The sequence below is a fragment of the Phyllostomus discolor genome, chromosome 4, assembly GCF_004126475.2.
Source record: "Phyllostomus discolor isolate MPI-MPIP mPhyDis1 chromosome 4, mPhyDis1.pri.v3, whole genome shotgun sequence".
NCBI classification, from domain to species: Eukaryota; Metazoa; Chordata; class Mammalia; order Chiroptera; family Phyllostomidae; genus Phyllostomus; species Phyllostomus discolor.
The window spans coordinates 28398510-28423603 of NC_040906.2; the positions used below are offsets into that span (position 1 = coordinate 28398510).

Consider the following 25094-nt stretch of genomic DNA (forward strand, 5'->3'; position numbering starts at 1 on the left):
GTGAGTATGGTTGGTAGGGTAATATGGATGTAATAATTTATAGTTTTAACTTGAAAATTTCACCTAAAATGTCATATGATGTGCTTGACTATGATATTATATTACAGAATTACATGTTTATGATTTTGTAGTAAAAAATTTTGTAATAAAAAGGGGTGTTATATGTGCCGGACCCTGTATTTCTTGATTCAAAAGAATACAATTCTCTAGACCTATAGAACTCGTTAATTTTAATATCAGATATTACAACTTTTTATGCTGTAAAGATAACAAAGAACAGATTTAATACTAGTTCCTGAAGCATCTCTTACACTATAGTTACTTTCTTACTTGGAAAACTATGCAAGGGCCTCTTTAATAACACAAAACTCAAGAAGCTGAATAAAATTACAGAAATTGTATAAAAAGTTATCTAGCTAAAAAACCTAGGATTTAATTCAGAGACTTCTGAGAATTGGTTCTATTCCCATCAAGTACAATATTTGGATATAGTTGAACTTTGGTTCATTCTTGAGAAGCAAAAACTTCAATTCATAGAATTTTTGTCAGTTTCAGTTTTTCCCCCACACGTCATAACAACTATGGGGTTTAAATACGTTGGATGGTAGAAAACCTAATTCTTGATCATTCATTTAATGGTATAATCAAGGTAGCAATTTTTTTTTGAGACCAAGATTTTCTAGTAATCTTCAAAGTTGTACTTATTACAAGTCACAGTGTAACAGGGAAAACATAACTCTGGATTTTCATGTAGAAGGAACACAGGGAACTGGTTTCATGAGTGATGGAGTCAAGGATAAGAAACCAAAAGGGATGGTGAGTCAATCCAGAAATTAGCAAGAGCAGGAAGTGCTACTACCCCTCACATGGAAGAGACAGCAAAAGCAAGTGGTGCCACCAGAGTCCTAAAGTCAAAAGACAAAGAATACAGTCACTGCCGGAGACATCACAAGAAACAGTAGAGTGTGGGAAAAGGGTGAGAAATAGCACGTTTCTCCCCTCTTTCCCTGCCCTCTGGTCTTCCACTATTTCCTCCTTGGAAACCAGAGAGTGAGGGTGCATGGGAAATGTATTGCAGTTCCCAGTGAAGCAGAGCCAGGAAGAGTGGAGAAATGGATTTAAGAGCTAATAGGCAATTGAAAGAAAAAAGAGGAAATATTTACTACATGGGAATCTCAAATCCCTTTGCCTCACTTTAACTCTTAGTGGCAATAATATGACACACAAAGAGTGTAAAATTTCCTATGGAATCTCAAATTTTCAAAAGTTATTTAAAATAAAAAATTTAAAAAGCCTCAACTTTTATTTAACGCTGAATTCCTTAAATATTTATTAAATGTCCATAATATGCCAAGCACTTTGCTAAACACTAGAAATATTCTAGTGAATAAGACAATATTTTCAAGGAGTCCACAGCCTGTTAGGGACATACACACAGAAGTAGTTAGAGTTGTATAAGCACTTTTTGGGAAAATACTATAGAAGCTCATAGGAAGGCATTTTAGCTAAGGCGACTATGCTAGCTTGGGTCCTTCACAAAGCCAACACTGAGATGACTGGACAGGTGTGGAAGGCAGAATAATGATCTATCCACCCTACTTCCAGGAACCTGTGAGTATGGTGACTTGCATGGCAAAAGAGATGTTGCATCGTGATTAAATTCAGGGTATTGAGATGAGATTGTCCTGGATTACCTGGGTAGGCCCAAAATAATCTCAAGCATTCTTAGAAGGGAGAGGCAGGAGGGTCGGCATTAGAAAAGGTGTGATTGCTGAAACAGAAGTTGGAGTAATGCTGGCCCAGGAAGCAAAGGGAGGCAGGCAGCCTCTAGGAGCTGGAAAAGGCAGCAGATTCTCAAGCCTCCAGAAGGAACACAGCCCTGCCAACCCATTTGAAGTTTCTGACCTCTAAAACTGCAAAAAATAAATGTGTTGTTTTAAGCCACTGCATTTGTGGTAGACTGTTACAACACAATAGAGAGTAATACAGCAAACAAGGAACCTGTGGTACAAAATTTAAGACATTCTTAGGGTAAGGCTATCAGTGAAGTGTTGTTCAATACAGTAGCTACTGTGATGGTTCATCTCACGTGTCCATTTGATGGGGCTGCAAGGTGCTGATATTTGGTCAAGCATTATTCTGGGTGTTTCTGTGAGCCCTTTGGGACGAAATTAACATCTAAGTCTGTCGACTAAACAAAGCAGATTGCCTTCCTTGATGTGGGTGGGCCTCTTCAGCTCAAGGCCTGAAGAGAACAAAAACACTGACCCTCTCCTGAGGAAGAGAACTCCTGTCTGAGTGCCTTAGACAGGGGCATCAGCTTTTTTCTGCCTTTGGACTCAAACTGAAACACCAGCTCTCCCTGGGTCTTCAGGCTGTCAGCCTTCAGCCTGGAACACTACTGGCTCTGCTGGGTCTCCCTCCAGCTTGCCCATTCACCTTGCAGACCTTGGGACTTGTTCGCTTCCCTAATGGTGTGAGGCAATTCCCTGTAATACATCTCCTACTGCTTCCGTTTCTCTGGAGAACAGTAATACACTCACAGGTCTGAGAGGCACTGTTTCACAGTCTTCACAGTCCATCTTTTGCACTACATGTATCAGTGCCCCACCCTGCTTCAGGAGAACCTCCTCAATGGTTCCTGTGAGCCTCTCATACTGAAGGGAAATTTAGAAGGAGGTTAGAGAAATACTGTAGCCCCCAACACTACATGTGGCCTAAGGGCCTCTGCTGGCACTCATCTCCTCTCCCTCCTCTACCTGGGCAGGTCTTTGTGGCTTGCTTGATGGAGGGACCTAAACATTCTTGATGGGGGCTGGCTAATAAATATGAAAAGGTTTATGTTTCTAATTGTCTATTAATTTACACACTATCTAAATGGTTTTTAATTTTTTAGTCTTAAGACAATCATTTAAAAATAATTTTAATGGAATGTTAAATAAAAGTGTACAGATTAAAATCCAGAGATAGGTCCCAATTTACCACACTTCAAACCACGTACTCTTTGAGACACAGCATCTCTTTTGCTATTATGGTAATACCATGCATTAAGATCTCTATGTCATTATATGTTGCATCACCTACAGGAGCAAGAATAATCATTTAAAGGACCAGAACATCATCTCCCTCCGTTGAATCAAATACCAGGTTGTCCCTTATTCACAGGTTATGTAAATAAATCTATTTGTTTGCAAACTGGTTTTCCTTGGCAAAACAAATTAGAATCTGTGTTTTAGGTTCATCAAACCACACAACCAAAATAAATAAATGCATAAACTCAATTCAATAAATCTTTATTAAGCTCCCACGGGGTGCATGAATTTAGGATCTATAATTTACATAAGTAGAAAAGTGTTACTTTAGCCCCTTAAAAAAAAAACACAACTTCTCTATATATTTCAAGTGAATCATTTAATGTGAGTGAGGCTCAGTTTGATATTACCATATTAGCAGAAGAAAATGGGAAAGTAACATTCTCCCTGTTAACAGAAAAGAGTTTGATTGCCAGGATAAACTAGCCTGTTGGTCTAACAATAGCTGATCAAAAAGGCTAGAGAATCTGGAAGTAAAAAAAAAAAGTACTTGGAAGCACTGTCCTTTGAAGGGTTCATTCCCCTGAGGGCAGCAAAATGCCAAAAGAATTAACTGGCTCAAAAGCTATATTGAGAATTTTTAAAAAGAAGATTTAGTCACAGCTTTGGGGGAAAAAATTTGAGAATAGGTGACACTAAATGTGACTGGATTCATAATTCTAAAGTTTCCCTGGAGTTATAACAGCACTCTGAGCTAACCGAAGGGGCCACAGACTCATGCTCCTTTGAATAGAGTGGTTTTAAATGATAGGCTCTCCAGTGCACCAACTGTATTTTCAAGTATAATTCTAGTATTTGTACCTAGCAATACAGAAGCAAAGCAGCAGGGAGAAAATGTCAAGTATATAGGACATAAAAGGATTTGGCAGCCCTAGAATTCCCAGTTTGAGTCTTTTTCATCAGGAAAATCACATTCTAGCTCAGTCCAAGGTGATGCTGGAGGCAGTGCAATTGGTGGCTCGTGAGAAGCAGGAGGCAACAGTGAAAGCAAGGAATCCTGGCTCTCCTCTTTCATCTGTTAAAGAGACTCAAAATAAGGCTGTTGGTACGTAAGTTCAATATATTAGCTTTGTTAGCAATAAATAACTTCCAAAGACATCGTTAAAAGTGTTTAAAATTGTTTTCAGTAAAAATGCCATTGATTCTGGTCATCTGAAAACAGGAAGAAGTGATAGCCAATAAGCTGATTTTTATCAGAATTATTTTGTCTTTAAGTCATTTCTAGATAATATAGAAAAAATAAAATATCTTTAAATTAATCAAAGTATAAACTGAGGATATAGTAATGTATGATGATATTCCATTTGTTTTTACTTCATTTTGCAAAATGGATGTATTTTAACAAGTCTGTAACTGAATTACCAAAATGTTTTCTTGATTTTAACTGTATTTTGTAAGAAAGTTATTAAGAACCTTGGTAACCAAACTGCCCCATTAAGCCAACAAAATGAAGTGACTTTTTAATAGTATTTAAAAACATCATTCTAGACAACAGAAAAAACATCAGCTTACCTGTTTGAAGAAAACGTGAGACAATAAATTGCTTGCTGATGGCCTGAAAATTTTTTAAAATTATAAAGCAACAGAACCTCATATTAGAATGTAGATTTTCAGATGTAAAAATATATTAGAAATTAGGTTTAGAGCTATAAAATCCAAAACTAAAAATTAAAAGGAAAACTAATAAATGTCAGGAAGCCTAATTCTTAGCTTCATCCTTGACTAATAAAAATTAATTCTAGAGATACCCTTCAATTAGCCCATAATTCAACATTTACTGGGCACTTACCAATAATAAGGAGCTTATGCTAGGCATAAGGGGCTAAAAAAAAGATAAGACATACATCTTATTTCCAAAATACTAATGATAATGTATAGTTACCTATGATGATAATATATATATATAATTATAATAGCAGCAACTAACATTTTTATACTGATTGGAAATTTCTAAAATGTCTTAATATAAATGCAGTAATTAATGTTCAGAAAGATTAACTGATTTTTACAAGGTGACTTGGTTAGGAAATAAAACAGCTAAGACTGGAGCCAAGTTTTCTGACTTTGAATCCTGTATTCTTCCCATTTGCTCACTGCCTCTACTTGTTTTTAACATTGATACTGTCTAGAATAGACTATAATTTTTTTATTAAAAGAGTGATTAAAAATTTGAATTTGATGGAAAGGGACTATCATAAAGCTTCTATAAAATATAAAACAAATATGTTTTATGTTAATTAGAAGAAGTAAATATTACCTTTTCTCAGGATCTTGTTGCAAACACTGCTGTACCAAGCTAAAGAAGGCAGGTGAAAAAGTTTTTGAGGACGGTGTTTGCAATCTGTCACTATTTACTGTGTGAGTTCCACTGGAGACAAGCACACTTTCTCCAATCCCAGAGTCTACACCTGATCGGGAATTCTTCATTCTGGATTCTGACTGAGGGAAAATACTGATATCCAATGGGCTATAAGGAGGACCTTTCAGTTTCTGTAACAGCATCTAAAAGAAAACTTTCCTTCAATCCTTTTCAGGCAAAATAGTAAAACATCAACAATAAAGATCCTAAGAGTCTTACAGCAAAGATGTTCAACAGATATTATCTAGAATATAAAAGATCATATGAAGGAAGGTAGTTCAGGGATTTTAGTAGCATTTACCTGAGTCCTATGCATGTCCTGGAAAGGTACCTGCCCACTGGCCAGTTCACATGCTGTAATCCCAACACTGTAAATATCTGACTTTACGTTATATCCATGTAAATCCTGTAAACAATTAGTTGGAAGTTCTTTAGTGTAAATAACTTTAAAAGTTACATACATGTGCTTTTTTGATAAAGGATGGTGAACAATCATGGGAAAACAAGAAATCAAACTATACCTAATATATGGCACACATTTAAAAATTCCTAAGATGATAATTTTGACAAGAAAAAGAAAAACGTCTTGCAGTAGCAGTCCATTCACCAATCCAAATATAAAGTCACAATTGTCCTTTATAGTCAAGCTTATAAGACACTCGAGACGCACAGACAACCCAATGCAACGGCCACACCTGACCTGTCTCAGCAGTTCTGGACTCAGCCACGGCTGCACTGATGTGCTGAACTGTGGGAAATCATACACAGCCCTATGCCTCTGTCCGTGCTTAACCAAACTATGCAGATGGGACAGGCCAGAAAGGGTCACTAGGCCATCACCAGAAATGAGGATATGGCTGGCTTTAAAACTCCTAGAACAAAAAGAAACAATCCTAAATGCTAGGAAATTGGCCAATGAAGAAAGAATAAAAATCTGGTCAGAACAAATCCTTGTATCCTCTTGGAAATTAAATACTCTTTATAAAATAGCAGCACACTGCTCTGTATATTTAGGAAATGTTTAGGAAATTAAGGAATCCTTTCAGCTGTTTAACATAGCATTAGGAAGAAGAAATATATAACTGACAGCTACATGTTTGGAAGTGATAATATTTTCTTCAAACTTGGAATGGAATCAAATGATTAATTTCACTCTTTTAGGATGCTATTGCAAAATACCCAAGAAGTCTAAAAAAAATCAACTAATATTTAAAGTATAAAGTTAAATGCAATATTATCTAAAAAAGACAGCCTTTCATGGTATTAACACCATTTATAAAGATATGTCTCATATAAATATTTCCTTTGTCAAATAAATTATAAAAGAGCCTTGTTTTTCCTCCAAATCACTGGATTTGGAAACTAACAGTTTCTAACAGACTAATAGAGTAGGATGACCAATAAATAGTCTGGTAAAGTATAATAAAATCTTAAGTAATTACAATACAGTCTGTAATAAATTCTCAGTTAACTAGAATGCTGCTAAAAACACCAAATAGTAAGAATAAAAGCTTTAAGGAAATAGAAAAAAAAACAATAAAAAAGCTTATTTAAAAGTAACTTAATTAAAAAGGAAAACAAAAGCCCCTGTGTATCTTAGAACAGCACTGTTTTTTAATATTTAGCCAATTTTGCATCTACAGTTGCTAACAAGAATTGATATTTAGTATGAAAATTTCAAGATGCTGCAAAATATTTAAGAAATCAAAGAAAGGTTTAGTTACAATTTGTACATGATATAACTTGACTTAAAGACGAAAAACAGATAAAGGAGCTATTTGCTTAAAAAGAAAAAAAAAAAAGCTAACTAGGATCTCACTCCCTAAAGCTTATATCCCTCACTAGACTGAGACTTGGGCTGCGTGAGGGCCAGCGCTCCACCCCAGCACGGAGCACAGCACCTGGCACAGAGAAGGTGGTCTGAACACTGGGGCAAATGAACAAAAATGTGAACATCAACAGTAGCAACTGGCCCCTTCCTCCCTCAATTTTTATTTACAAGTTTCCTATTCCTCCTTCTGACACTCAACTGCTCCTTCCTTCCTAAAAGCTCCCTAAAAAAATGTCTTCCACTAAAATTCTTTCATTTTGCAAAATACAAGTAAGTAAATACCTGTGAATACAGCCATTTTGGTGCAGATAATTCAATCCTCTCACAGCTCCAAAGAGAATGTTTCTTATTAAAGTTTCACTCATTCCTTCAGGAAAGTAAGTCCTCAAGAGTTGACTTGCTGAACCTGAAAGAAACCCCTGAAATCTTTAAATGAACACTGAAAGTGATTTTGCTTCTAGATATGTTTTAAATGTTTTTTCAACCATAAATACACATACATGCCCCTTTGTTACATTTTAGAGTCTAACCATTTTCCTATGCTAAGGTAATTCTCCTTCAAGAATATATTTTAAAAAAAAGACTTTTCTAATGATACTCTAAAGATCAGAAAAGAAAATTAACAATTTTCAATATTACTAAAAAAATACTATGTGTATAGACATGTGTATAAATATTTTTAAATCCAGAGACAATTCACAAAAGCTGTCTTAAAAATCAAAGTTCTAGAACATTCATTTATGCAACACACTTATTGAACACTACTTTGTGCTAGGTGCTATAGGAGTACCCAGGTACCCCATATGATAAATACATACATAATCCTGTCTTTGAGAAGCTCAAATCCAGTGAAGGAGCTGGGTACATACGCAGATGTTTCTAATACAGTGAAAAAGTTTACCACGCAGAGAAACAGGGATGGGGATGATGTCCCTGAAGAGTAATGGAAGCTCTCCACTGAGAGAGAAAGAGGGAGGGAACTGAAGGGAAGAGACATCTGGTGTAAAGGCCTGGGCTTCCTGGAGAAGCAGTGGTGGTTCGCTGATCATCAGATCTATTCTACTTTTGTCTGAAGATTAAAATTTAACATGAATCCAGAATAGAAATATATCATGAAATTTGGAATTGAGTTAATCATAAATCTAAGATCCCACTCATCCTTATAATTATAGCATCCAGGCAAAAGTATGAGTTGTTTTACCTAGAATGAGTTTTCTTACCATAGGCCATAAATGGAGAAATAACCCAAAGCCAGCTGCCAACAGTGAAAACAGTCCAATAAGTTGTAATATTGGGGTGCTGGAAAAAGTGGGACAGAATCACAGCTCTCTAGGAAAGACACACAAGAGAGAAGACATCTGAAAACCTTTCTCTTCTGTTGATGAAGGCAACAGCAGCAGTGGCAGCCAATACTCAGTAAAACTTACTAATACCAACCATGTGTTCTTAGTGCTGTCATCTCTTCAAACCTTGCAACCACTACACAGCGCGATAGCATGATTACCATGTTACAGAAGAGGACACTTGGAAATAAGTGAGAAAACTTGCCCAAGAGCTCATAATTAATAAAAGTGAAAGTACGATTTGACCTTAGTTTGATTCTAAGGTCACACTCAATGATGCTATGTTCTTAGTATAGAAACATTTAAAAATACATACATATTTGAAGATAAAAGTCACTGCTAACATGACATCACAGAAAAAAACACTATTAATTTCCAATCTTTTCTGTGCAATATACATGTGCATATATAAACATTTTTTACAATATCAAAATAAAATCTTTTCCCTCTATATCAAAAATGATTAGTGACAATGAAAATGGTATTATAATATTCCTGAAAGGCAATTCTATTAAAATGTATCAATTTAGAAGTGAATTTTACTTAACTGGATAGAAAGGAAACTGTTTGCTTCTGTATTTCCCTTTCTCTGTGTGACTACATGTGATTAGACAGACTAGGGATATTGTAAATCTTCAGACCAGCATCTCAAATATAATATTCATTTGAAGGAATGTATAGTAGTGACCAAAGTTTGAATATATTTGTTCTTTCAGGAACTGGCTTTCTAGTATTCTTTCCAAATCTGTAATTGCATGTTTACTAGAACCCAGAAATCTACTTTTCTCTAACAGAGCGATTAATTTGGAAGAAAAGTTTTTGCAGACGTTAACTCCTCAGACAGACAGTACTCTAAATGTATTATTTTTTTCGTATTGTTACCTGTAAAGCTTTCAGACGCTCTTCAGTGCAGTTTTCCAGATTTGTAATTTTTATAGTCACCAGTGTACCTGTAGGAGTGTGCCGTGCAAGATGGACAGAAGTCAAGTTGTCAAATCCTCTTCCTATAATCAGACATAAAACTTGTGTTAGAGGCCAGAGGGGAAAAAAATGGATAGTTTGGACTTCATCAAAATTAAAAACTTCAGCTTTTCAAAGGCACTTAATAAACATTAGTTTCCTCTCTTTTACTAGTCACCAAATTCTGCCACTTTTATCTTTAAAAAAGATATTAATCTCAAAGTCATCCTTTCCTCCACAGTGTCAGCATCACTGCCTTAGTTCAAGTCCCATTCTCTTTCCCTGGAGAGCTGCAGTGACTTTCTCACTATGCCCTCCGTTCCCAACCAGGCATGCATCAACATTACTGAGGAAATTACTTCAAAAGCATATGCCTGGCTTCCATTCACCAGAAATTTTGATTCAATAAGCCTATAATGGGATATAGGAATTGTAATTTTTAAAAAGACCCAGGTGATGAGGATCATACTTCCTCATAACTAATCTACTACACCTTCTAGAACGCTGCCTAGAATTGCTAGCAGTTGTCCTTCCAAATTCAGCATTTTATCAATAGGAAGATACTACAGTGCAGCAGCTGAGAGCTTAGATCCTACAGTCAGAAAGGTCTGCTTTCAAATCTCGGAGCTTCAGTATTCTTACCTGCAAAATGGGAGCAGGAAAAGGGTAAAATGAAAATTCCATATAAAATGTTCAAAATAATGCCTTATTTGGATGCTATTATTACCATCATCGCTATTCTACAACGTCTCTTCTGTGCTACAACGTCTTTCTAGCACAGAAGAGAAATCCTAAATTTCTGCCTTAAATCCTTTGAGTAATAAAATGGATAAATTGTGGGGGCTGACACAGAGTCTGAACTTCTAAATACACCACGTGAAGTCTTTCACAATGTGTTCCAAACCTCCCAGATTTATCTCCTGCCACTGCCTACTCTCCTCTTGTTCCCCCCTCTGGGCAACTGTGTGGTAGCCTCTTCCTAACCATCCTTCCTCAGTTTTCTATTGAAGTAAATATTGGGTTGGTCAAATAGTATGTTTAGTTTTTTCCATAAAATAAAAGACACATTTTTATTTTCACCAATAACTTTATTGATTTGGATATTTTGAGTATGTCAGCTATCTCCTGTGTAGTATAATGTTGATTATTCTCAATTAATGTCTCGATTTGATGACTGTCAATCTCAACTGGCCTACCCTACAGAAGAGCATTGTCCAGAAAGAAATCTCCAGCAAAAACTTTCCAAACTACCTTTGACACATTCCATCAGCCATAGCACCTTCTCCATACACTGCGCAAATCTTTTTTGCATTTCAGTTGTGTTTTTACCTTTCTGGAAATAATAAAGCACAATATGCCTAACATGTTGCGTATTTTCTTCCACTTTCCACATTAAAATGGCTATACAAAAATTCACCAATTTTGATAAGGTTTTTCAAATGCATGCTGATATAATAGCTGTCACAATACAATCTAACAAAATTGTTTCAAATAAAGACAACTAAGAGCTACTAGAGCAATCTTACAGAAAAAACAAATGAACTTTTTGGCCAAGCCATTATATTTTATCTTTTTTGAATTGACACCATCTGAACCTCCTGTCTAATATTAGAGCATTTCCACTAGTACTATTTTAGAAAAGGTCAGATCCTTATTCTCTCTTGGTCTCCTTGACCCTGGCATGAAGGGTCAATGACCTAGGCTTGTCCAGCCAGAGTACGGATTGAGTGACATAAAGAAGCAGCTCAGTCAGAACTCACTGCTGCAGGATCCCCGGCTGCTGTAGGTACCTACTAGATACTACACGACCTGGGCTGCTCCTATGACATGGCCCTGGCAATGGCTCCAGTCATGTAGCTTCTCTTGGCTTCTTCCAAGCCATTTATTTCTCCAGCCAATAATTCTGTGAGTTAGCAATATTATTTTAAAAATTTCTCTTCTGCTTGTTATCCAAGATTGTTTTCTGTTGTTTGTAACAAACACCCTGACTAGAACATTTAGCAAACTCTTCCTAATTCTTCAGGATCCAGCTCCTTTTTGCTCCATCTTCTCTGTTCCCGTAACACTCAGCACACCTCTACTATAGTAGCCTCTAGTGGATAAAGCAGATAAATCTTATGCATTCATTCATCTTTCCAGAGAGAATGCAAGCTCCTCAGGTGTTTTACATGGCTTTGTATCCCTCACATGTAACATAGCAGCTGTTTGTAGTGCTTAATAGATGTTTCTGAATATTCAGAGCAAATGTTTCACATGTTTAAAGTTGTAAATAATACCCATCCTGTTCCAAACTTAACGGAAATAGATTTCTACTACAAACAGGATTTTAGGCAAGTTTTTAAGCTTAAAAAAAGTAGTGTGGTTAAAGGACTATGACTAAAAACATCTTTTTGTAATCAATTTCATTTCTAACAATGAAGGATTAATTATGTGAAATCCATGATTATTACCTATTTCCACTTGGAGTTCATAGTGAGAAATGTTGGTGGAACAGATCACTTCACTGTGTCTAGGGAATGGAGGCAACCTGGAACGTGGTGGCTCATCAATCTGCGTTGTTTTAGAAAAGATGAAAACAAAATAGGTAAATACCTTTCTGGTCCCCCAATTTGGTACCCTGCCCCATTACAAAATACAGATATGGTATTTTCAGACACACAAGTGCTCATTAGAAGGACACACAGAAAGGTGACTTAAGACACTATTTTAAGATCTAAAAAGAATTTACAATTGCTAATAATTGATGCCAGTTAGAAAGTTTTCAACCTATAAAGGAGGAGAAGGTAGGAAACACAGGTTCACAGGTAGCAAAGAATATTCTCCATCATAATTCCCAGTTAGCATTTTTAGGAGTTGTTAAGAATGGTTATTAATTCTTCAAGGTAGGTAATGGATAAATATATCAAAGGAAGAGTCGTGGGGACCTGTGAGTAACGTCCTCTGCTTGTGCTGCTGCTTCAAGTGATCGCAAGTTGTGTCCATTGCGCAGACAGGCATATCCTCAGCTAGTGGACGTACTGGTAGTCAGGGAACAATGTCCACACCCTAGTCCATTAAAATTGCTGAAGATGTTTTTCACAAGATAAAATGAATCAGAAGAGAGATCAGAAAGAAAAAAGAAACAATCAGACATCCTGTGTTAATGACCATGGCACAATATGGCGTGGCTCACAGGGTGCTCCAGAGTCAGAGTCCTAGCTTTACACGGATCTCAGTGGCAGTGAAACGGGCACACAGGAGGAGGCTAATGCCACTGGTGTCATATGATAGCCACAAGGCTCTCCCAAAGGACACCAATGCTCCAAAAGACTCTTAGGAACTTTACAGGCACCAGCAGGTGGCCAGAATCTTATTACTGTTTCCAAGGCAAGGAGAAGAAAGAAAGGGGTTAGAAATTATATTACTATGTGCCAGGAATTGTGTGAACTACTTTTTATATCCTTAATGCTATACGTTCCCTAACGTTTTAAGAGAGTGAAAAAAAAAGTAATTATAAGCTCATGGCTAAAGATGAATAAAGGTGAATATTGTTAACAAAAGGTGAAAGATTATAAAAAGAAATTCTACTATACAACTGGAAATAATCCCAATTTTTAAAAAAGAAGAAAAAACCAAAATAAATCAATTTAATTTCTTTAGAACAGGTAGTCTTCAAATAAACTGAGATTTAAAGAACACATGTAAAAGACAGAAAGAAGAGCATACAATAATTAAAAAATGTTTTAAGTGACAACCTATAAACCAGGCAGGCAGGCTACACCACAGAGCGAACTGAGGCTTACAGCTTACTGGTTGAAAAAAATGGCATCAAGTTGATGAGATGAAGTCAGATGGATAACTGGTAGTTTGCTTTCATCTTCTCCATTAGGGAAATAGTCTTCTTGAAACTAGAAGGGGCACATATGTTGTGAAAAACTAGCTGAAGCCCAAAACAGGTTGTTTCAAATAGGTTCAAACCTCCAGGCCAAAGACAATTAAATCTAGGATATTAATTCTGCAGACATAGTAGAACTCGAGCAAGAAACCAGAATGGAAATAGTCAAAATGCTGAGCCAATTTTCCAAATAAGGGAGAACACTATGAAGGGGATAGTTTGCTGCATTTACCCAGTCAAGTATGATATCAAATTACTAGATAAATGAATTATGAACACTTAAGAAAACAACATGGTAATAATAAGAAGAGAGCATAGGTTTACTAAGAGCAAATCATCCCAAACTAACCTCTCTTTTCTTTTTGATGTGATCACTAGTGAGAGAATTAGAAAGCAAAAAATGAAGGTCTTGAAGAGATATCTGTATACCCATGTTCACAGCAGCATTATTCACAATCACTACAATGTGGAAGCAACCAATGTTCATCCTTGGATGAATGCATAAGCAAAATACATACAATGGAATATTACTCAGCCTTAAAAAGTAAGGAAATTCTGAAATATGCTGCAACACAAATGAACCTTGAGAACATTATACTAAGTGAAATAACTCACTAACAAAAAAAATACAGTATGATTCCACTTATATTAGGTACTAAGAGTTGCCAAGATCACACAGACAGAAGGTAGAATGGTGGTTGCCAGGGGAATGAGAGGGAGAAGTAATGGGGACATACTGTTTAATGGGTAGAGAGTTTCCATTTTAAAAGATAAAAAGAGTTATGGGGATGAAGTGGTGATGGCTGGACATTATGAATGTATTTAATACTACTGAACTGTACACACAAAATGCTTAAAATGGTAAGTTTTAAGTTACATGTATTTTAGCACATATAAAAAAGGCAGTGCATGTAGAAGTTTCCTGAGTTCTAGGCTTCTTTCTTGGCAACAGATGCTTCACTCTCTGAACGCTACCTCAATCCAAAGGGTAATTTTTTAAAAAAAAGATTTCATTTATTTACTTTTAGAGAGAGGGCAAGGGAGGGGGAGAGAGAGAGGGAGAGAAACACTGACGTATGAGAGAAACACCAATGGGTTACCTCTCGCATGCCCCCAACTAGGGATCTGGCCTGCAAACCAGGCATGTGCCCTGACTAGGAATCGAACTGGCAACCTTTCGGTTTGCTGGAAAACACTCAACCAACAGCCACACTGGTCAGAGCAGAAGGGTAATACCTGAATGAAAACTAGGATTAGACACTACATCCCATTGTACAAAAAGGCAGGTGCCTGAAAGGCTTTAGAGAATTAGTGGGTAAAAAGAGAAATGACAAAAATGAAGACAACTGAAGACAGAATCAGGAAAAATGTATAAACAAGATTAAATGGGATTACCTTATTTTGTAAGAAATAAGCCATTTGCAAGGCAGGTCCTTTTGTAGTGAGAATTACAGTATAAAGTCAGGATTCAGGAGGGGAAAGAGAAGTATTTATTCCCAAGTGTGTTTCTTTAAATATCATTCACATCAGACATTGCCCATGGGGAGACAACAATGAGAAAACCAGGATGCCTCTGGTGTATACATCAATCATTTTGAGATACTACAGTCAATGTCATTTTATACACATGGGGCTGTGTAAGATTTGTAGGAACATAATAAAAGGTACAAGAGGAAAGGCTTCAGAGATGTGATATTTGAGCCAACTCTTCATGAATGAGGAGAAATTTTAGAAGCAGAAAAGGGAGAAGAGTATTTTCAAGCAGAAAAAAGAGTATGTGCTAAAACTCAGTAGCAAGAAATAAAACTCAAAAATTATACCTATCCATACCACTAAGAGCCCCTATACCATGCTAGGTAGTTTAGGCCTTCCCCTTCACTTAGCTAGAACACCTCTATTAGTATCCCAAGTCTCCTAGTGATATCTCCTGTCCTCGACTCATTAACCAATTCTTCCTCTGGTGGATACAGTGGTGCACGGCCAGATCCCCTTTCAGAATGGAGGCACCTATCTTCCCAACTGCAAGGACAACTGGGTCTTGTTCAGGAAATTGCCCTCTTCAGAAAGAAGCTGTGCTGGCCAGATTATGCCACTTTCCTGGGGGCAGCCTGTATCCAAGGCTGATGGATACAGGAGTACAAAAACCCAGGGTCCTTGGACAAGTACGACAATCGGGTAGAGCCACACCAGCTCCAGACATGCTCATGGGAATGACTAAGATCTCTCTTCAGATTTCTTGGGTATAACCAACTCTGCCCCCTCCACCCCTCACAAGTGTTGGTCTGGAAGGAACTTCCCAATAAACTTCCTACATGAAAAAAAAAAAAAGTTTAGGCTTTACCCATAGGCTTTTGGAAACCAATGAAAACTTCAAAGTTGGAAAGTGATACAAGCAGATCTGTACTAGTAACAGTGCTGAATACTGGTCTGAGTGGTGAGAGGAGGTGGTATGTGTGTCTAAGAAACTAGAGGCAATGAGTCTACCTCCAATAGTCCAGGTGAGAGATGATGAGACTTGAGTATCACTGGTGATCAGGTAAAGGAGGGGCACAGACTCAAGGGTATTTCAGATACAGATTCATAAGACTTGGTGTATAACTAGATTTGGGAGCAGAGGAAGATACAGTGTGAGAATAATTCCACAGTTTCTAGTTAGGATGACTTAGTCGATGGGTTTTTATTAGCCAAAGCAGGAAACCCCATGTGTTGGTGAAGTCTGAAAGATTAAGGTTTTACTCAAACTGTATAATGATGCCTTCGAAAATCCTAATCTGAGGTATTCAATAGACACCTCTGGTGCCCAAGAAAGTGCCAGGGTGGTAGGAAAAATTTCAAAAATCATCAGTTCTGTTTCATGCCAGGGTTCCCTCTTTACCTGAAGGAAAACCTGAGGCAGCTCCGGGATAATCTGAAATTTGAGCAGCTGAAGCTATAGGAATAGGTGAGACTGCTCAAGGAGAGATGGTTTAGGCAGAGGCCAATTATAAACCTCTAGAGAAAAGCAGGAGTAGAGGAAGGAGAAATCATAAAAGACACTGTAGATAAGAAGAGATACAGGAGAACCCGGAGTGAATGGTATTACAGAAGGCAAAGGAAGAGCGTTAATTGTACTCAATCATTTTCTTACCAAGTTTTGATGGATACCAGTTTCAGACTGTTTTTCAGGTCTGAGTGATTCGACTTGTGTTCGTGAAGTACAGAAGCAATTCTGGAAATTCAAAAATGAATTACATAAGTGAAAAATCAGCCACAAGACAAGCAGGGGTGCTGTGTGGATACACACAGTTCTAGTGACTGGAGTGGGGGCAGAGGGAAAGGGTAGCATGCAGGGACCGGGAAATGAAGCCAGTGTTCATACCGTGGAGGTACTCAATATGGGAGACAAGGGAGAAGCAGCTGCCATGTGCAGAAGACAAATTTCATCTGTTATCATCCTACTTGGCACTATCTCTGATCCTTGTCCTCTCTCTGGAGGTCGTGGTATGAATTCATTTTTACAGCTGGTGTTGATATCTAACACTTCCATCATCTCTGCAGTTTTCTCCTGCATTTTAGCTAAAGATTATTCTGCTGTACTCATTATAATCATTTTTATTTTGATCCTCCGATTTTTTTCCTTAAGTGTAAGAACCATTTTAATCCACATTAAACCACACATTGAGTATATCTGGAACCACCTTTGTTTCTTAAAGTGAAAAACATCTTTAACTTCAATTCAAAGCAAATTAAGAGACTTAGTTCCATAATCACGATTTACATTTCCTGCATTTTAGCTCATGGTCCTAGCATCACATATTGCCAATAAAGAAATGTGACACCTATATGTGATTTATCACATCATCGATTAGTGGGTTGCAGCTGACCTTATACTATTTAGAAAGACAGGACAAAAGAAAAATACAAAGAAATTCTGTGAAAGAGATTTTCATAATAAATTATTTTCAAGCATCTCATGAACATTCATTTTTATATGCACATTAAAGTACTAACACCAAATGGGTCTTTATAAATCCACTTATTAATACTTTGTGGTCAGTTACTAATGAGTAATCAAACTTCCTTTCTTTTAAAATATGCCAGAATTTCTCACTGATCAAACTAATCATTTTCTCACTTACCCTTAATTACGTATTTTTTAAAAAAAGATTTTATTTATTTTTAGAAAGAGGGGAAGAGAAGGAGAAAGAGAGGGAGGGAAACATCAATGTGTGGTTGCCTCTTACGTGCCCCCTACTAGAGACCTGGCCTACAACCCAGGCATGTGGCCCTGACTGGGCCTTTGGTTCACAGGCCCGTGCTCAATCCACTAAACTATGCCAGCCAGGACGAATTATGGATTATTTTAAGTTGGATTCCTACAGCTGGCATACCTAACAATCTTATCACAATGATTTGATATATATCCCCACTGTTTTAAGTAAATTTTGCCCTTGAAGAACAAAAGCTAACAATGTCAAGATAGCTGTAGAATCATTTCCTTTGCAACATTTCTATTGATCTGCCTACGATGAATAAACTTGACAATACCATTTTGGAAGATACTTATTACTGTTGCTCATATAGAAAATAACCATCAGTTAGATCATTTATATATTTGATATTTATGCATTTTTTTGCAACATTTACTCTGAAGTTTTCACAGTAATAAGTAACTCCATTGTGCAGAAAAGAGTGAACACAGCAGGCCTAAAACTGCTATCATCAGAAAAGGCTGGCTTATAAGTTTGACCCTTAGTTGGTACATAGGAATTTAAATTTGGGGAGAGTTCCCACCATTCCCTGATAAGAATGGCTCACAGTGCCTAAAATGTGCAAACGATATGATTTATGCTGAATGCCTGCTTTATTTCTGGGAGTCTGGAATTAGTTACCTGCTAGCAGAAGGTACCTACATGACCAATCCCCAGTAAAAACCCTGAAAATGAGTCTCTGCTGGGCTTCCCTGGTAAGCAATATTTCACATGTGTTGTCATAACCCTGTGGGAATAAAGCCCATCCTATGTGACTCCACTGAGAGAGGCTTCTTGGAAGTTTGTGCCTGGTTTCCTCCGAAATTCACTCCACGTACATTTTCCCTTTGTACCTTTGTATCCTTTTGCTGTAATAAATCGTAGTTGTGAGTATGTCTATATGCTAAGTTTTACAAGTCCTCCTAGCAAATGACCAAACCCTGAAGTGGTCTTGGCAGAGGTGCCCCTCTGACACAACTATCATAATACATTCAAGCATATAAAAAGAAACTTTCTCTCTAACAAATGCCCATCACTGTTTTAGATGGAAAAGAACTTAATTTAAGATATATTGGGCATATTTTTTAAAACTTAAATGGACCCTAATTTATTTCCAAAATAAGAATCATGAGCCATGTTTTTTCAGTTCATAGAAATATGGAAACCATTTTATAAACTAACATAGTAAACTTACTATGTTTTATAAAGTTTTATAAACTTACATTTCATTATCTTTATATAAAATTTTCACAGTGGAAGAAAGCTGCCCAGGTTACAGAACAAAATCACAAAATAATCATATTTTATTCTTAAAAAACATTTTTATATGTGCATTGAACCAACTGAATGCTGCTGAATATAACAGCATGTGAAAAATCTATACATGAATATCTTAGGCAGTATAATGATATAAACCATCCAAAATATTTTTTAATGTAACTTATTTTTCATTATCAGCTAAGTGAAAACAGCTAAGTGAAAAGCAGTTAGCTCTGTAGAGACCCTAAAAGGAAACTATATTATTTATGTTGTTCCTTTGAAAACATCATTTTTTAACTATCAAACAGAGGATAAAACTTAAATGGGGAAGAGTCCTTCATAAGTAAAAATATCAATTCTCAGTTGCACAAGTATCTCATTGAGGAAAAAACATGAATATTTTGAGTCAAGGGATTCTAAATAGTTCATCATTGCAGAAAGAATATCATTTAAAGTAAAATTATTAATAAATTAATGACTGTAAATCACCCATTATCATATCTATTATTTTTCACAAAATCCATAATTATGGAATAGATTAAAATATTCATAAAATAAATATCTATAAAATATCCATAAAATAAAATATCTGGCCCTAGCCAGGTAGCTCAGTTGGTTAGAGCTCATCTGGATATGCCAAGGTTGGGTGTTACATACTCTGTCAGGGCACGTACAAGAATCAATCAATGAATGCATAAATAAGTGGAACAACAAATCGATATCTCTCTCTCTGACTTTCTAAAATCAATAAATTTAAAATCAATTAAAAATATATATCATTTTCCTAAAATTTAGAAGCCCTTGTAACCGTACAAGCCTCTCAATCTCAGGATCTTTATCAAATGCCCTTTTACATCTTAAGTAACCCTTTACAGCAAGGATCAGCCAACTATGGTTAAACTGACCCACAGACACATTTCTCTACATATCGCCTACGGGTTGCTTTCACACTGAATAAAGCAGAAGAATAATTAACAGAGACCATACAGCACACAAATACTATCTGGCTCTTTACAGAACAAGTCCGCCGATCCTTGCTTTGGAAAATGAGGTAGGTATCTCACCTCAATGTATTTTCCAGATATATAAATCTCCCCATTTAAAGTAGAAAACCTATACTTTAAACATAAAGTAAATGCATTCTGTATTTTCTATATAACTAATAATACCTTCTCCTAACTACTTAGTTTTGCCTCTTAGACTTGGCAAATGAAGGCGTTGATTGGCAGATATGAGTTTGAGCCTTAGCTCTAATTCTTTGCAATCTTGGGCCAAACTCAAAATAAGGATTATACCACCTGCCCTGCCAATCACTCACAACTTTGAAGGCTGAAAGAGATATAATGTATAAAAGTTTTCTGTAAACTACAAATCCTCATACAAATATATCCATCACTTTTTAAAAGATCACTGCTTTAATATATGACATGATGCAAGTCCTAAAACTACTTAATCTAAAGTAGATGCCAATATCTAAAGTACATTAGACATGGATTTAATATTAATAGAAAACAAGTTGGTATCTATACCTCATATTGCACATTGATCCAAATGTTTCTTTTGTCTTGTTAAGTCAGGGGCTTAAAAATTTTTTTTCTTTGCCTTTAGTCAGATGAAAATTTGTAAGAGATTTTTGAAAGATTTAAAAAATACATCATAGCTAACTAGATGAGAGGGGCACTTCCAAGTGCAGCATGTATATAAGGAAAAGGGTATGGGTCAAAGAACAGAATAATGAGTATATCAGAAAAGTATAGGAGAAACTCTTTTCTGAAGAAACAAAAAGTCAATGAGAATTTAACTCATTTCTTAAAACAATAAGTCATTCAAATCAAGATAACATCTCAGAGTAAAGAATATCTCAGCAGAATATGCCTTTTGTTATGATTCTGCAATAACACTGAACTACTCTGATGTCACAAAATTAGATCCATATTAACAAAAACTTACCAGAAGAGACATTGAATCGCTTTAGTTCACAGAAAGTGACAAAAATCCATCTATTGCAGAGATTTTTGCTTTATCTTCAAGGTGCAGAAATATCCTACTATAAAAAACAAAAGCAAAATAATTTAGATTTACATAAAAGTTTCTTGAAGAACTAATTGCCATAAATCCACCCAATAGTTAGGCAGCTGCTCTTTGACACAAGGACTAGATGGAAACATTACTGGAAAGTGTCTTTGAAGAGTACTTCTGTTTACTGAACAATATTTGGGATCTGACATCACAACAGAAAGGTAGAGGGAAATTGAAGGGAGGTTCTGGATATTTTCAAAGCCTCAATACACCTACATCTCTCCTTCCCTACTTTTTCGGTACTTTTAAAAAGAACCCTAAGCAAATGTGAAAATAATATGGAAATACAATATTGGACCCACTTTTGATATAAATCATGCCCCCAGAAGTCCACTTATAAGTGAACTTTGAAGCTTCCAAAACTTCCTGATCAGATTAATTAACTTTTAAATCATTTGGGTTCCCTTACTAGCAAATTTGAAAGAATCAGGATTAGTAAAAGACTAAGAATTGATAATATTTTCTTGTTGCCACACATTTAAAAAATTATTATTTTTTTGGTTTTCATGTGATAATAACATTTTTTGTAGGTTGAATATTTTTAATCTTATTTTTAGTTCTCAATTCTATTCTTGGAATTTACTAACAGATATAAAAGATATGCAAATTATTATGCAAATGAGTCCTATCCACTTTCACTAATAGAGTATTAAGCTCAATAGTTTATGAAGACTCTGCAACAGATTCAGGTATTTAAAAGAGTGACTTTTTCAGATTCAAGGAGCTACAAAAGCATCACCAAGTTTCATATCTTTCCTAACAGAAAGGGTAGTAATGTTCTAAATTTGCTAGTGCCTGGCTGTTTCCTTATACCTAATAAATATTGCTTCTTTCATATTTTATTGCTAAAGAAAGATGTGAACTTATTCAGGATGTTCACTACAAACCAAAGATGTAGGGAGGAATAAGAACCTGAAAGTGTACAATTACTTTGTCATCTGTCATTCACTGTAACAATTTCAGGTGCTGGAAGTTGCTATGTTACAAAAGGAAGAATGCCCACCTTCTAGGGTAACTGAGATCAAATGAAATACTTCTTTTGAAAGTACCCATAACTACCAAACACTGTATCAATATAAGAGCTCCAGAGGGTGCTCTGAAAGGCATACTTAGACATACCAGCACAAAATGGTACAGCTCATTTGGATAGCTAGTTGGCACCATTTTGATACCATGAAAATATTCATACATTTTGACCCAGTAAAATTCTCACTTCCAGCAATCTATTCTAAGTAAATATGCAAACAAATGAAGAAACCACATATACATAGAAAGTCATTATGCTGTTATGTGAAACAGCCAAGTATTCATTCCACAATTGTTTAATACATGGCTACTATGAACTGGGCACTGTGCTGGGCATTGGGGACACTCAGTACCATAGGGCAGATAAGGTCCTGACCACTCTAACTTGTAATTACCTTTCCACAAGCAGGAAGACATGGGATGTCAGGATGAACTGAATTTTCTGGTTATTAAGATTTTGTTTCCTCCTTTTTCCACTTAACATCACTAGGTCCTTCCTTAACAATGACAAAAACTTTAAGCTTCACTACCTTACCTACTTTTCAGGAAAACTGAGAAGAAATGTAAACAATCTGTGAGAATTGTTAGTACTAAAGGGGTTGTCCGCATGGGGTAGTTTAATCCTAGAGGTTTTTGCTTTAGATATGCCAGTCTATTAAGAGAATTTTACAAGGCATTTTGAGGTCAAGGCAGCAGCTGCACCTAGAAGCTGTCAGGGAGGTGTGTGTATGTGTAGGGAGGTGATGTGCTGTCATATTTTTCTCTACATCCTCTTACACTAGGTATGAATATAAATGCTTTTTAATGACAGTGATACCTCGGACAAGGGTTTGATCTCACAAATATATAAAAAACTCACATGACTCCCCTCCAGGAAGACAAACAACCCAATTAAAAAATGGGCAAAGGACTTGAACAGACTTTTCCAGGAGGACATGCAGAGGCCCCAGAGACATATGAAAGGATCCTCAGCATCACTAGACATCAGAGAGATACAAATTAAAACCACAATGAGATACCAACTCACGCCTGTCAGAATGGCCATCATAACCAAATCAATAAACAAATGCCAGTGAGGTTGTGGAGAAAAGGGAACCCTAGTGCACTGTTGGTAGGATTGCAGACTGGTGCAGCCACTGTGGAAAACAATATAGAATTTCCTCAGAAAACTAAAAATGGAACTGCCTTTTGACCCCACAATTCCACTGATGGGACTATATCCTAAGAACCCCAAAAGGCCAATTCAAAAGAACCTATGCACCCCAATGTTCATAGCAGCACAATTTACAATAGCTAAGGGCTGGAAGCAACCTAGATGCCCATAAGTAAATGAATGGATCAAAAAACTATGGTACATTTACACAATGGAATTCTATGCAGCAGAAAGAAAGAAGGAGCTCCTACCCTTTGCAACAGCGTGGATGGAGCTGGAAAGCATTATGCTAAGTGAAACAAGTCAGGCAGTGAAAGACAAATACCATATGATCTCATCTATAAGTGAAACCTAATCAAAACAAACAAGCAAGCAAAACATAAGGAAAGACACTGAAATTAAGACCAGACTGACAGTAACTGGAGGGGAGGGGGAAGAGATAATGGGGGGAAAAGAGGGAAGGGTTTTTAGGAACATGTATAAAGGACACATGGACAAAGGCAAAGGAGGGTAGGATCAAGGGTGGGAAGTGGGGATGGCTGAGGTGGGGGAAGTGATAGCAGGAAAGTGGAAACAACTGTACTTGAACAACAATTAAAAAATTTGAAAAAATAAATGCTTTCTATAAATTCATATTACAGAAACCCAATTTCCTAAATGTACTCACAAGTACATCGATGTGGTCCCTTGCACTGGTATCCAAAAAAGCTAATTAGGATAAAGCTTCATTAATGATTTAAATTTGTTCTATAATAGAATGGTAGTCCAAAGGTTTTAAACTGAAAGGTTGACACTTTCAGTAGCTGCGTCTTTTTTACAGAACTCGGGTTTTGAGTCAGTTTTAGCGTCCAACAGTCCATTGTTATAGGGAATGCAAAGAGAAAAAAAACACCACTCTCTTTGCTAAGCTTTAAAATTACTGTAATTTTCAAAGTCATCTTGGGAACCCATAATATCTTAAAAACTATAGCGACGCACAACTCAGTAGAATTTTCCAAACTTAGTAACGTGACTCATGCTTTCAAAAAACATATATTGAACGCCTACTATGTGCTCTGTGCTAGCTACGTAGGCGTTGTGTCACAACTCCTGATCAAGATTAGAGGAAAAGGGTACCTGACAAAACAAACCCACGAGGGAAAAACGCAACGCTAAACTTAAATACTGAAGATAAAACGAAGCTTAGAGATTTACTTTTGTAAAAAGTTCTTTCCTAGTCTTGCTTTTTCGGGGAAGGGAAGCGGGCCGGGCTTTGTATAGTGCACTCGCAGAAGGTGGCACATGGAGCCCGGGTCAGAGGGTATCTTCAGTCCGGAAACTGTGCCAGGCCCGCTAGCGCGGCCAAAGGTGAGAGCTGGGGGGAGAGAGTTTTGCGGCCAGCTCGACCCCGCGCACCTGGCGCCCCCAACACCAGCGGGCACCGCCCACGGGAGCCGCAGGTGCCTCCGCCACTGCGTCGCCAGGGGATCCTGGCAGAGCCGGGGCTACGCTGGAGGCAGGGGCCGCGCTCCAGGCTCAGTGGCGAGTTAGCCTGCGGATTCCCGTGTCGTGCGCGGACCCAGCCGTCCTCCTTCCCGTACCGGACCGGCCCTTACACTTTCCCCTCCCGGGCTGGCCTCCCCTCATTACCCTGGAGGTGATCACAGCCAGTGGCTCTTCCTCAGGCGGCCAGCGGTGCGGGGCCTGGGCAGGCGTGAGAGCCGGGTCCGCTGAGGGGCAAGCAGGCGCTCAAGGCCCGCTCCCAGCGCGGGCCGCGGGGCGCAGGAGGCCAGCGCGACCCGGACTGGGGCGGTGAGCCAGGAACTCTGCCCCAGTCCCAGGCTATCTGTCGGGACGGGATTCGCCCCACCCCGACTGGGGTCGCGGCCCCGCCTCCCGCCACCCGGGC

At 37.3% G+C, this 25094-nt stretch overlaps 1 protein-coding gene across 6 annotated transcripts; it reads right to left on the bottom strand.

The window, feature by feature from the left end:
- Nucleotides 1–3277: 3277 nt before the first annotated feature.
- Nucleotides 3278–25078, bottom strand: STRADB (STE20 related adaptor beta). Of its 6 annotated transcripts, XM_036023070.1 has the most exons (13): nucleotides 24836–25054; nucleotides 24401–24560; nucleotides 20899–20995; nucleotides 16587–16667; nucleotides 12036–12135; nucleotides 9508–9629; nucleotides 8503–8611; nucleotides 7565–7688; nucleotides 6152–6323; nucleotides 5753–5857; nucleotides 5350–5594; nucleotides 4605–4647; nucleotides 3278–4107 (listed from the first exon to the last, which is right to left on the bottom strand). In XM_036023070.1, exons 3-13 carry the CDS (start codon nucleotides 20908–20910, stop codon nucleotides 3964–3966), a joined length of 1257 nt encoding a protein of 418 aa, XP_035878963.1. In that variant the 5' UTR covers nucleotides 20911–20995; nucleotides 24401–24560; nucleotides 24836–25054; the 3' UTR covers nucleotides 3278–3963. The 6 variants fall into 6 exon arrangements, with proteins under 6 accessions (XP_035878963.1, XP_028365109.1, XP_035878964.1 ...); XM_028509308.2 differs by lacking the exon at nucleotides 24401–24560 and having other exon boundaries at nucleotides 24836–25078; XM_036023071.1 differs by lacking the exon at nucleotides 24401–24560 and having other exon boundaries at nucleotides 20899–20992.
- Nucleotides 25079–25094: the final 16 nt, after the last annotated feature.

Excerpts from the sequence above, each read along its gene's own strand:
- STRADB (XM_028509308.2), bottom strand. Across the intron at positions 9,630-12,035 it reads TGAACTCCAAGTGGAAATAG|GAAGAGGATTTGACAACTTG; the intron begins GTAATAATCATG and ends GTCTGATTATAG. Across the intron at positions 5,858-6,151 it reads GTCCAGAACTGCTGAGACAG|GATTTACATGGATATAACGT; the intron begins GTCAGGTGTGGC and ends AATTGTTTACAG.